The 13,116-nt window shown below is 37.2% G+C and overlaps 1 protein-coding gene across 7 annotated transcripts in view; it reads left to right on the forward strand.

Annotated features, from left to right (window-relative positions):
• The window catches only part of LOC140362035 (CUGBP Elav-like family member 3), a 68,570-nt gene extending 56,445 nt beyond the window's left edge, over positions 1 to 12,125 (forward strand). For 3 of the 7 annotated variants that reach the window (XM_072448035.1, XM_072448036.1, XM_072448038.1), the window contains 7 exons: positions 2,665 to 2,805; positions 3,316 to 3,339; positions 3,425 to 3,484; positions 4,608 to 4,712; positions 5,319 to 5,462; positions 6,173 to 6,305; positions 11,207 to 12,125. In XM_072448035.1, coding sequence (XP_072304136.1) covers positions 2,665 to 2,805; positions 3,316 to 3,339; positions 3,425 to 3,484; positions 4,608 to 4,712; positions 5,319 to 5,462; positions 6,173 to 6,300 — 602 coding nt within the window. In that variant the 3' untranslated portion in view covers positions 6,301 to 6,305; positions 11,207 to 12,125. Of the gene's footprint in view, positions 1 to 2,664; positions 2,806 to 3,315; positions 3,340 to 3,424; positions 3,485 to 4,607; positions 4,713 to 5,318; positions 5,463 to 6,172; positions 6,306 to 7,876; positions 7,953 to 11,206 lie in introns of all 7 variants that reach the window. The other 4 variants (XM_072448039.1, XM_072448041.1, XM_072448040.1 and 1 more) reach the window with 2 other exon arrangements.
• The last annotated feature ends 991 nt before the right edge of the window (positions 12,126 to 13,116 follow it).

Consider the following 13,116-nt stretch of genomic DNA (forward strand, 5'->3'; position numbering starts at 1 on the left):
TAATAAAATGCTCTTCACCAAACAAAGTTGCTGTGAAAGTGGTTCAAAATGCTCAAAATTATTAGCTTGGAAGCTTAGAAAACAACAGCCAGAATTATTTTAATTTAACGAGATAGGCAAAATAATGGTAATTTAGAATAAAAACAAGACTAAATACAATCATCGTTTGTGTCCTTTTACAAAAAAAAAAAATCCTTTTCTGGATACTCTCAATTTACCTGCCAAGCAAAACAAAACATTAGGTGCTGACATAACAACTACTGAAACTCAAAAAGCCTTCAAAAGACTAAAAAACAATAAATTATCAGTGAGTGACGGGTTCACTTCAGAGTGGTATAAAGCTTTAAAAGACACACTTTCACCTCTGCTTTTATCAACACTTGAACAAATACTCCCAAATTTAATTTATAATGATCAGACAGGATTTATTAACAAAAGACAAACACAAGATAACACAAGACAATCTTTAATGAGGCATATACAAAAACAACAAAACAAAGCTGTTATAATAGGTCTGGATACTGAGAAAATGTTTGATTCTGTTAGTTAGCCTTATTTATTTTATTACTTATTCATTGTTCATTGTTTTATGTTGCACTGAATCATCAAGACAAGTTCCAATGTTTGTGAATTGTGTTCATTGACAATGGCAATAAATCCTTTCTGATTCTGATTCTGATTCTGATTATTTTAAATATTGAGCAAATTTTATAAAGATTATCTAATGATAAGAAAATATTGAGGCTCTTCATGATAGCCCAACATTCAGGGCCAACACATAGACATAGACATTACAGACAACCATTCACTTTAACATTCATTCACTAGGGCCAATTTAGAGTTGCTATTTTACCTAACACATGCATGTGGGATGTGGGAGGAGCCGGAGAACCCGGAGAGAACCCACAGTAACACAGGGAGGACATGCAGACTCCATCCAGAGAGATCGTGTGCTCTAGAATGATAGCCCAACATCAAGAATCAAAATGAACAGTCACTTGACAGACCCATTTACATTGAAAAGAGGGGCGAGAAAGTGTTGTGCCCCCCGTGTTTCGCTTTTTATCTGGAATCATTGGTTCAATATATTGACAAAACCAGAACATTCCATATCTAAAGTGATGCATTTCCTTCATGGCATTAGTCCAAAGCCTGGTACTAAGTCAAAGGATTCAAAAAATGATGTTTTGCCCAGATTTCCTCAATCTATTCCAGACTCTCTAAATTTACCTCCCCAACCGGCTGTTTGATGAGTGAAACGATCTCAAGATGTGTATGGCAAAGTAGAAAACCTCAAATCTGATTAAAAACTCTGCAACTATAAAAAGAAAAAAAAAGGAGGTTGGGGTTTGCCTTGTCTGAAAAATTAGTTGATTTCAGCTCAACTCAGAGCTCTGTGGAAGTTAAGAATCCCTGGGTAAAATCTGTGCTTACAACATGGAAGGAGCTAATCAAAACATACAAACCAAACAACTATATATCAAACTCTTAAAGTGGTTGTTTTATGACCAAGAATTTGTGCCATATAGTACTGACCTGAGATTGAAGGTCTGGATTACAAAAGGTATAAAGGTTTTTCACCAGATTGTAAAAGATAATCCCATGAAAAGCTTTGACATGTTGAAAGAATCCTTTGGCTTGGAGGAACAGGACTTTTGTAGATATTTACAAATAAAGTACTGACCATTATAACCCTCTGATAGAATTTTTTATCAAGGCTTAAAAATCTGAACATCCAAGGGGAACAATATCTAAATTGTATCAATGCATTGCTAATCTGGACAGCTACTCTACAAAATATACTTTTTTTTTTTTTTTTTTTAAATGGAAAAGTGGGGTTAACGTTGTTTTGACAGATGAAGAGTGGGAAGGTGTGTGTACATCCCAGTGGAGGACCACAACATGTCTGGAGGGAATTTTGCTGGAAAAAATGTTTTTTTCATAACACCATGTCAAAGTGTCCATTATTCACGAGGAAATGCAAACTGTTGGAGAAACTGTGGCAGCCAGGAGGCAAACCACTATCATGTGTTTTGGGTCATCATGTGTCATGTTGTTCAAAAATTCAAAACACTTCAAAAAACTGCAGACTGTTTTTGCCATTTCCGTCCCTCTCAATTTTAGAACTATGTACTGGGGCCTCAAAACTCCTACCGTGGACACAATAAACGGATACCTTTGGAATTTACTCCTGGTAGCAGGAACAAAGGCCATCACAAGGAAATGGATGACACAAATCTCAAACCTCACACAAAAACGATCAAGGACTGGACTGACATAGTAACGGACGTCATACAAATGGAAACGATGACATTCTGACTTAATGGACAAATTTGGCCGACTGTGGTTCAACATAAAACAATGATTAATAAAAGTAAACTATAAACTGTGATAAAATGTAAAGTGTGCATAAAATCAGGTTTTAGAATAGAAATAGAGATTCTGAACTTGTGTCACTCTGGGATTTTTTTTCGTCTGCGTGTTTGTATTTATTTATTTTCATTTAATGTAAAGGATTGCTATGTCACAATAATGTGGGTGTAAAAATAAGCTAAACATTAAAACAATATCACTCCATACTTCCTGTTTTCACCCGCACTTACTGGAAATCACCTTGTGTTTAGTTCTTATGTATTATAATAATGTTTTGTTCCTCTCCTGCAGGTACCAGCACTCCCCCCTCGATCGCAGGCACACCTGTCCCAGCGCTGCCTCCTCCCATCAGTTACTCCTCTGTGCCAGCGCCCCCTAATGGCCAATCAGCCACCGAAGCGCTGTACACCAACGGGGTCCACGCCTATCAAGGTACTACACTCCCAAATACACAGATATTGCAAATTATAGCTAAACAATATTAATGTTAGGCTTGAAAGAGTTAATTCAAGTATACACTGTATAGTATAGGATCTTCTTTTAGTTTTGTTTTTTGATTAGTAGACTAGGAAAACAATGATTTTTGTTTGTATGTAGGTAAAAATAGTCTGACTGTAGATTCTAGATTAAGAATATTGAAAAAATAAAGTGTATGTGTTTAAAACAAACACACACACACACTATTTTTTTGATATTTTTTGCAATTTTGATTTAGAAAATGTGTCTGTCTTTGTTATAAAACATCTTTTGGGATGTGTTTTAGAGTCTTTACTGTCCAGTTAAAAGAGTTGATAAGTGACGATTATTCATTGCAGCCCTACTACACTCGCAACAACGATTGTGCCACAATTCAAGTAGTACCGGTAGAAATACATTTTAATGGAAAATTGTAGGTTCTTTAAAGATTATTCCTAAGCAAAATGTTTTGTTTTTTTCTGTTAGGTAGTGATTTTGTTTTCGATTGGGGTAAGATTATATTTAGAGCTTGATTTTATGCTCCAGATAGCACATAATAAAATGACTAATAAGCCACTGTTGATTTCCTCCTCAGCTCAGAGTCCTGTCTTGGATCCACTGCAGCAGGCGTACACAGGCATGCAGCACTACACAGGTAAACTCAAGCCTACTGTTCACCCCAAATTTAGACTGCAATGTCCCACTAAAATATTTAAAATTTTACAAACCCATTCAGCAGTAGTCTTCACTTCCTAAGTGAGCCTTCTGCCCATTTGAAAAAAGATTGACTGTGACTTGTTAGTGTGTCTAAAGTTGTTCACTCTTGCACAAACATCACATCAAAATTAGGACTAAACTTGAACTAAACCCAGATATTAACCTGGACTAGAGCAGGACAAACCACGTTGACAGCAGAACTAAACTGGGCTTAAACCAGGGCAAGTGACTGTATTCAATTAGAAAAACGTTTCAATATATTCATACTGTAATGTTACGGTTGCCCTAATTCTAATCTACTTTGAACCTCAGACAGACAATAGGCCTAATTATATTCCCAACACAGTGCAGAGACGTGTTATGTAACTTCATCAGAAAACAGTGGCGGTGTCTTTGCCTTTCTCACGCTGCATGTGTGAAGCTGAGATTCACAGGAAAAACTTGCCACAGATTCAACTTGTGAACGTATCCCTGATCTGTTTAATGGCTTACAGTATACATAAGTATTTTAAACAATACTGTATGTAGCTTGGTGTTATAAGGCATGGTTGGTACCTGTAACTAAAAGGTACAGTTTGTAGTCTGTGCTCTTACTGTTTTAAAAAAAGGAAGTACAATCACAACTGACGAGTCAGATAGAGACGCACACAAATGTTTCTCCTTCTCAGTTTATGAGCAGGTCTCACGTTCAGCTTCTTCTCCTGACATCCGGGGTATTGAAAATTACAATTCATTGTTTAAAAATTGAGTTTTTTTGTTGTTTTCACAGTGGCATTGACGTTGACTTTGAAATTTCAGTACACAAACATTGAGTTGTGATCACAGTTGACTGATCTTCTCCCCCTCGCACCTCTCTCTCTCCCTCTCTCCCCTACTCTCTCCCCCATCTCTCTTACTCTCTCCCCCATCTCTCTTACTCTCTCCCCCATCTCTCTTACTCTCTCCCCCATCTCTCTTACTCTCTCCCCCATCTCTCTTACTCTCTCCCCCATCTCTCCTACTCTCTCCCCCATCTCTCCTACTCTCTCCCCCATCTCTCTTACTCTCTCCCCCCTCCACAGCCACGTACCCTGCTGCCTACGGTCTGGTGGGGCAGCCTTTCCCTCACCAGCCCACTCTAGTGGCTCAACAGCCTCAGCAGCCCCAACAGCTGCAGCAGCGAGAGGGTGAGTGTAACTAACCGACCACAACCACAGGGGGGCACTACCGAGTTACATCTAGTTCAGTTGCACTCAGTAACTTTACTCTACATGAAATGCTTTTACAACCTATTTAATTCCACCCTTTTCAGTCACAATAATGGCAAGGCAAGGCAAGTTTATTTGTAGAATCTATAATCTATCAATCTATCGTCTTATTTAATAGTCAGCCTTCACTTTTTTTGTTTTGACGTGTCGACTTGTCAAATTATTTTCTATCTATATTCTATCTATTTTTTAAACAGATTATCCACCAAATAAAGGTTGGAACGTAGTGACTGAAGCTTTCTAGATAGAGAATATTCATGAATAAAGTGTATTATTGATGAAAGCTCGAAATGATTTATTTATTTCTAATGTATTTAATAATGCCGCTGTCTTTGTTATTGCAGGTCTTTCCGTTTGTGTTTTAGAGTCTGTACAGCCCAGATTAAGATGATCAAAGCACAACGACAATTATTATTTGTTACGATTGGTCGATTAATCGTTGCAGCCCTATGCACGACACTTTTCTTTATGTAGATGACTGTATAAAACACTGATCAGGTTTCCGGGCTTGTTTACCGTCTCCAGGTCCCGAGGGCTGTAACATCTTCATCTACCACCTGCCGCAGGAGTTCACAGACTCTGAGATCCTTCAGATGTTTCTGCCCTTCGGAAACGTTATCTCCGCCAAGGTCTTCGTCGACCGCGCCACCAACCAGAGCAAGTGTTTCGGTGAGTGTCTGGGGGCGTTTTAGACGGAGACACGAGTGGATTCAAGAGAAATTCAAATTCAGCCGCAGAAACTTCTCAGTCGACTTCTATTCATGATTATGCTTTATGATGGAGATTGTATTACCATAATGAGCGTACAAGCTGAAGTTTGAATAGAGGAGAGGGCAGGTCATACACAAAGCAATGTTTTTGGGACATTTAAGAGATTTTGTCTTCACATTTTATGGTTTTAATATGCGTAATATACTAAATGTCGTTGCTGCCTTATTACAGTCTCTTTTGTTAACTTTGTTGCTAATTTTCTAAGTCGATCTAAATGGTAGTGCTGTAGGTCTTTAGTAATTTAGTCGATTAATTGAGCAAAGATGTGTATTAACTGACCAATTTTTTTATTTTTATGGATTTATATAGGACGGTAGCACTAAAAAGGAAGCATAGAGCGAGTTAGCTGGAAAGTTTGGGAGTTAATCAACCCTTTTTACATACAAATCCTCAGTTTTCTAGTATTTCCAGTAGAAATAGAATTCGTTTGCTTGAACCCCAGTGCAGCTGTGGTCCTTGAGTGCAGTTTGGGGTCATATCACAGAGAATAGTTATGAACTTACTCACAACAGCAGACCTACTAAGTGGTTTGACTTGGAACTTTTGAAAATGTTGCAAACAAAGCTGATTCATATGAGGTTGTTTATTGAAATACCGTACTCTTTTAGGTTTTGTGAGTTTCGACAACCCGTCCAGCGCCCAGACTGCCATCCAAGCCATGAACGGCTTCCAGATCGGGATGAAGAGGCTGAAGGTGCAGCTCAAGAGGCCCAAGGACGCCAACCGGCCGTACTGAGAGAGGTGAGGGCAGCGCATTTAGACAGTTTAGAGTACGATGGCATGATCTCAGACAGACGGCAGCAGCCAATGTTTTGAAAGAAATCCCCAAACATAATGTACAATGAAAATATGTCAAACCTTTTTTCCAGGGAACGGATCCACAGATTTGCCAGATTCATCTCGTGTCAAAAGTACTTTTAACAACAATCATTTTTAACAATGCCACCGCTTTTTTACACTATATATTACGCAAAGTTTAATAGTGAAGACATCAGACATATTCCAGCTTTTATTTCATGTGGATTGGTCTAGTAATTGCAGAGATATTAACCATGAACCAGGTCAAAACATTGGTATTCTGACAGTTAAAGGCACCATTAAATTCTGCTCAGTGTTAAACTATGGACACACGTAAGAACGTTGTGGATACTGGTGGCGTCCAAACGTTTAAGGGGCTTGATCGACAGCTGAATTGGCGGTAATTTGGGGCTAACTACGTGAACGTCTTTCACGCGAAGCCGCAGAAGTCAATAAGCGCACACTAGATTAACTTTAATGAGGCGCAGAGTTGTTACAAGGATCCGACCAGTGCTGTTGAAAGCGGTGTTAGTTCTGCACCCTCTCAGTCTGAAAACGGGTGTGACGAATGTGGTAATTCAATATTCTGTAATACCGTGAGATAAACTATAATACGTCAGTGTGAGATTGTGGTGGTCCGTGCAGTTTTAAATTCTCCCCTAGAGTTTAAAGCAACCTGGACTTTACATCTGCGAAACACTTTATATCACTTTATTGGTTATTGTATTGTCATATAAACATGTAAAACTAACTGTACGGTTCTAAAAGGCAGCGTGAGTATAAAATCTAGACTATAATTTACATTTATACTCTATATATAAATGTAAGAGTGAACAAAATCTATGTGGAACACTGAGTAATTATAATCATTTTTACTTCTCATAAGCCTTAGATAAATGTATTAATTTCAGTGCAGATTAATTTCACAGTTTAGATTCAAGAGCAGTTATTATTATTTGATTGAGGATAAGGGAAAAAAAAAATAACTTAATTGTTAGGTTACCCATTAAAGTACATGTTTTAATGATGAATAAACAGGACAAAGAACATTAAAAATAGACAAAGTTTCACTGTTGTAGATTTTTAAAACTTTTTTTTAATTTTATTTCAGGATTTACTTGCTCAAAAAAGAACTATATCAAATCAGATTTTTGGGTTTGAAACATATTCATTATTGCCAAATTGGTACAGTGCCTTGAAGGACGTGAAGGATGTTTTTTTTTTGTTCCAGTTCTTGAGTCCTCTTTTGTTACAACTTTATTCACCACGTTTTTGTACATAGATGGTTCCTCGTCTTTTGTCCATAACCTTTTAGAAACACGTCCTTTGTTTGAACAGAAGTCAAATCTTTCAACTTGTCTCATGTCTAACCACTGTTTTGTCACAGGAACGAACGCTTTCTGCACTGTCCACCATTATGTAATTTTTGTTTTACTTTTCCCATTTATTGTTTTCGTGTCTTGTGCCATTCACCATTTTTCCCTCCTCAAAACACCACCACTGTCACTGTCCAGCGTGCGTTCTTAACTCGCGGAGAAGTGGCTAAATGGCTAAACCCCGCCCCTTCTTCTCACTTCTTCTCGCTGCGTTGTAAGTTGAATGGCCTGTGTCGGGTGATTGCTGTGGCCACAAACAGTTTCGCGATGTGATGGTTCTTGCAAATAGCAGTCTTTTTGTTATTATTATTTGGCCGTGGATCTGTGTTTGAACTGTAACCTTGTGAACTTCCTATGAACAATTATCAGATTTTTTCTTTACTGTTGGGGGTGTAACGATTCATTTGATTCGCCGTCGTTGTGATTTTGACCAATTTGAAGAATAATCAGGATCATTTACGTGTAACTGTTCTCCTGGAGGGTCTGCCACCCGCTTGTCTCCATGGAGAGCCTTTTCTTTGCCTAGAATGTTCCACAGTACAGCATTAAACTTGTCTGTTTCCATGGAGACGAGCAGGCCACAAGGTCAGACTCCGATTACAGTAAGAGTAAATGTTTTTCAAGGTATTTTTGAGCCATAAACCACCTGTTATCCAGTAAGTATAGTTAATATAGGTTCAATGCTATACTGTGGAACATTCTAGGCAACGCAAATACATCTCCATGGTGACAAGAAGGTGCCCTACCAGGAAAGTTACATAATGTACCTCAAAGTAAAGCATTACAGTAGCTCCCCAAAGGATTTAGCTGTTATGGTGGTGGTGGAAAGTCATGAAGTATAACAGTAAACGCACTGTATCTGTTCTTTGCTTTATCACAGGATATTCAAAAGTCAAAACACATGGTTTGAGGGCTTATTTTGAGCATGTTGATGTTGATGTCCTGTCTAAAGGTTTTGAGGTCACGGCCTGGTTTTAAGTTAACAAAAAGATGCACTTAAAATGATAACACTTGACGAGGAATTGATTTGAATTGATCTCTGTCGACCAAAGATCAGCACAAATACATTTCACCACCTTTGACAGTTTTAAAAATGTGTGTGAAATACTAACACTTCACTACTTTTACTTAAGCCGATTTTGAATATACTACTTTTACTTGAGTCATTTATTTGCTCATGTAACTGTACTTACTACTTCCACCACTGAACTATAAATGTATATGAAAGTGTACACGTTAGATGCCTAAATTTGAGCACTAATAACTGGATAATAGTTCATGCTTTATAGACATTTAACTCCACTCTCGCTGTTATAAAGACACGAATTTCTTGCAACTATTAAAAGGAGAAGCCATTTTTGTTTTGTAAAAGTGGCTCTTCGGGGGTAAAAGTCACTATGTGTCGTAGGAATCTGGCTTAAAAACCTTCCAAATCACCATGAAACTGGTTAATTTGTAGAACACGAAACTTCAAAGTATTAGAATAACAGGCGACAGTTTGAAATTGAATTGTGCAGCCGCAAACATGATTTGTTACACCCCTAAATGTTTTGTCACGGGTTGAAAAACTGAGCAAAAGACTGATCAATGATTGTCCCTCCGCATCTGTGAGGAACCGATCATCATGACACTGCTTTAATACTTTTTTTAGAATCTCAAATTTTACCCATTTGTCCGTTTTCCAACATTGATCTTCAAGTTTTCTTTTTGTTTTCGTTGTCTGTCATGATTATCGTTCTCACGCTCCCTCTGTTTAGTCGGTTGGTGTGTTTGTAGTTTTTTGGTGAGTGCGGGATTGCCAAGTGAATTTGTGCCTCAGTTTTGTGCATTTGAAACATATTTTGTGCAACTTTTATCATAAATTTAGTGGTCGACAGTGTAGTGATTGTGTGGGCCAGTGGTGAGAGTCAAAAATCAACAGCCGTTTGGTGTGTTCATTCCTGTGAGAGTGCCGTGTTTGAATAGTTGTGAAGACAAAATGTGCTGCACTCAATGACGTTTTATACTGAGCTTTATTTTAACCCCGTTTGGTTTTGGGTCCTTGGCTATTTTGGTGACTCGGTTTGGTTTGAGTGACGCTGCTGCTGATGAGGAACTGCATCCCTTTGTAGGAATTCTGGTCAAATTCAGATTCACAATTTCAAAAACTGAATTCCTCACAATCATGTCTATTCTAAGATGTAATATTTTAGCTTGACTTAGTTCTGACCTACTCACAAATGATGAAATCTGCTTAGATGTATTCATATTATTGAGGGATTTGTTCTTTTAGCAATATCAATATGAAGATTTACATTTTCTCAACTGCACCAAGAAAAAAAAAGCTCTAATACATTTCCCTGCTCTCTGCACACACCTTGTTTGCAGCTGACTGCTATGAATACATGTGTGCACACAGTTTGTGACTTTGCTGAATCTCATTAGAATAAATGCATTATAATCTTGTATTTTGATAATTCGGCGTCATCTGCAACCAGAATTCCTACTGTGCATGTTCTGAATCAAGTTGCCTGCTAAAAGACCATTTTCTGAGCCTTTGACTGTCACTGTATGAAACGCATACACTTTTTACTGATCACCAAGACTTCCCCTAGTGGCGTCAGCGCAAATAACATTTACCAGGCATAACATTATGACCACAGACAGAAGAAGAGCACAGAGCATCTCTTAGTTTGAGGGTTTGGACAGCAAGTGAACGGTTTGTCCTTAGAGATGAGTTTGAAAAGGAATGGAGCAAAGATGAATCAGCAACATGCATATTAAATAGGTGGAATTTTAAAGGAAATTAACGTTGAAGATGTCAAGTGCAGTTTTTTAATATACCAAACTTATTAGATCCACAAGGAAAATTACTTGAATTCAATAATAAAATAAGCTACTTTACAATGTTACCATGACCCTCCCCAAAATGTACCTGTAGAGGAAGTATAGAACAAATCAAATGTACAATTTTTTTAATTGCACTTCTGCTTAAAAGCCACAGTAGAATAGAACAATGGTTTTGCGAGCCTAACAAACGCACATCACATGCTGAACAGAAGGTAATTCATTATATTTTTAATATCAACATTTTTGTTATTATCGCTACAATTTAAATCACATTTATAAAAGTGATTAATTGCAAAGCGTGAATAGATGAGCACTGACGTGAATGACATCATGTGATTGTATTCAGGTGGTCATAATGTTATGCCCGTTGTGCTTATTGCAAAAAGCACCAAATTAATATATTCCATCTGTAATTTCTCTAACACATCTCTTCCTCTGGCAAAAGAAAGCTGAATTCTGTCAACTGGACACGTTTTTTGGAGTGAATAATACATTATATCACTCAAAAAGTAGCTTCTCGAAACGTATTCAATCCATAAACGTCCGTCCCGTCGACAGAATTCGACCCCCCTTTTGCCGTGGTCCCAACCCGTGCGGCCCGAGCATCACAGACACGTCTCTTGCTCTCTTCTCTTCCAGGACGACACAAGTTCAATCAAGAGAAACCACTTGGGGATGTCCCTGCCTTTTTTGGTTGCTTGACCAAGCGTATAGCACAGGAGCCGAAACCACTTCTACACAAACAGCCGTGTGTCACATGAATGCGCTTTTTAAAAATCAACTACGACATCAACTGATTCAACGGATTCAGCGTCTGCAGCGTTTGGAGGTGTGCCGAGCCGCTCCGAGTTCAGATCATTCCAGCCGGACCATTTCTACTTACTGTACATATACTCTACATGTTAATATATCGATGCATATCAATGATGTTAATCTAATGAACAGGGTTTTACTGTATAGTGTGACTTTTGTGGCGTTTTAAACAAAAGGCCAGTCTCCGCAGTCGAAGGGAAAAGAAAATACTATTATGTACGATGATGGCTAATATTGTTACGTAGAGTTAGTTTTATTATTTATACGTAAATTAATGAAAAGAAAAAAACGTCGGGTTATTAAAATCGTCATGGAGAAATCTCTCACTGTTAGATGTACATACCTTGGTTCAAAACGCTTTGACCAACTTCGTAACTTAAGTAAGCTTCACTCCTGCCAACACTTTTCAAATTAAAAGCATAAGTAAAAGGAAGGGCTGGGAATTTTTCTATCTTGATTTTTTACGTTTAATTTATTTGCTAATCAATTTGATGAAAGGGAAAGGTGTGATGCTTTCTTTTTATTTATCAAAAAGAGGAGGAAAAAAGGGGGGTTCCTGTGGTCTACGAGACAATGAAAACACTTATTATAGAGTTTTTAATTACATAAATGTACCTATGGAAGTTAAAAAAAAAAAAGAAAAGAAGGAAAAAAACGACAACTAATGTTTCTTTATTTATTCTCTACAATCGCTGTTTTAAAACATATGTCTTTAAAAGAAAATAAAGTACAATTTAGAAAAAAATGTGTGGGGACTTCTTTTATTATTACGAATACTTCTCCTAATATCCCACTTTTACATTTACTACCACTGCAACTTATACAAATAAAAGTTTCTGGGGTTTCGCAGTTAATTGTTCTTTTTATTGGAAAATCTTCTCATATGTCTGACCATTATAGCAAAATATAACAGATAATCTCACAAAGGGGAAATCCACTTTTTAAACATACAACGTGCAGCCACAAAGTCTGCATGAATCCAAAAATAAAGATTATGTTATTGACAACTGATAAGTATCAAGCAAAGTGTAAAATATATGTTAATGTTAAGCTGTGTTTCAGTGTTTTTTCATATCCAAGAAACAAAACCATTGAAAACCACATTGAACACTGCTGCTCCCCGTTGGACAAATTAGGTACTGCATCAACAACATTTGGTCAAGGCTTGGGTCAGAAAAATAAATTATTCTGCTCCATTTATACTGGATTTTTGGTCAGTATAAATGAAATAAATTATACATTTTTAGTCCTTGCGGTGTTAGTTTGGTACTTTTATCCATAATTTCTCCATGTTATCTTATGTTAAAGGTTCATATAGACGATTACAAGTCTTTTTTTTTATAAACTGAAGGCACTCTGCTCGTCTCCATAGAGATAGAAAAGCAAGGCAAGGCAAGTTTATTTGTAGAGCACATTTCATACACAAGGCAATTCAAAGTGCTTCACACAGCAGGAAAAATGCATTCAAATCACAAAGAAATTACAGAAATACAATAAAATTAACTAAATTAAAAATTATCAATCCAACTGATTTTCTAAACTAATAAAATCACAAACAAAAGAGAAGAGTGCAAAGCTAAAAATGAACTACAATAAAATTAATTAAATTAAAAATTATCAATCCAACTGATTTTCTAAACTAATAAAATCACAAACAAAAGAGAAGAGTGCAAAGAAAAAATCCCTTCAGTCATATGCGCAGCTAAACAAAACTGTTTTTAGCTTAGATTTGAACA

Source organism: Eucyclogobius newberryi, unplaced genomic scaffold (genome assembly GCF_026437365.1).
Source record: "Eucyclogobius newberryi isolate DKJ021-1_F unplaced genomic scaffold, fEucNew1.0.hap1 SCAF_16, whole genome shotgun sequence".
NCBI lineage: Eukaryota > Metazoa > Chordata > Actinopteri > Gobiiformes > Gobiidae > Eucyclogobius > Eucyclogobius newberryi.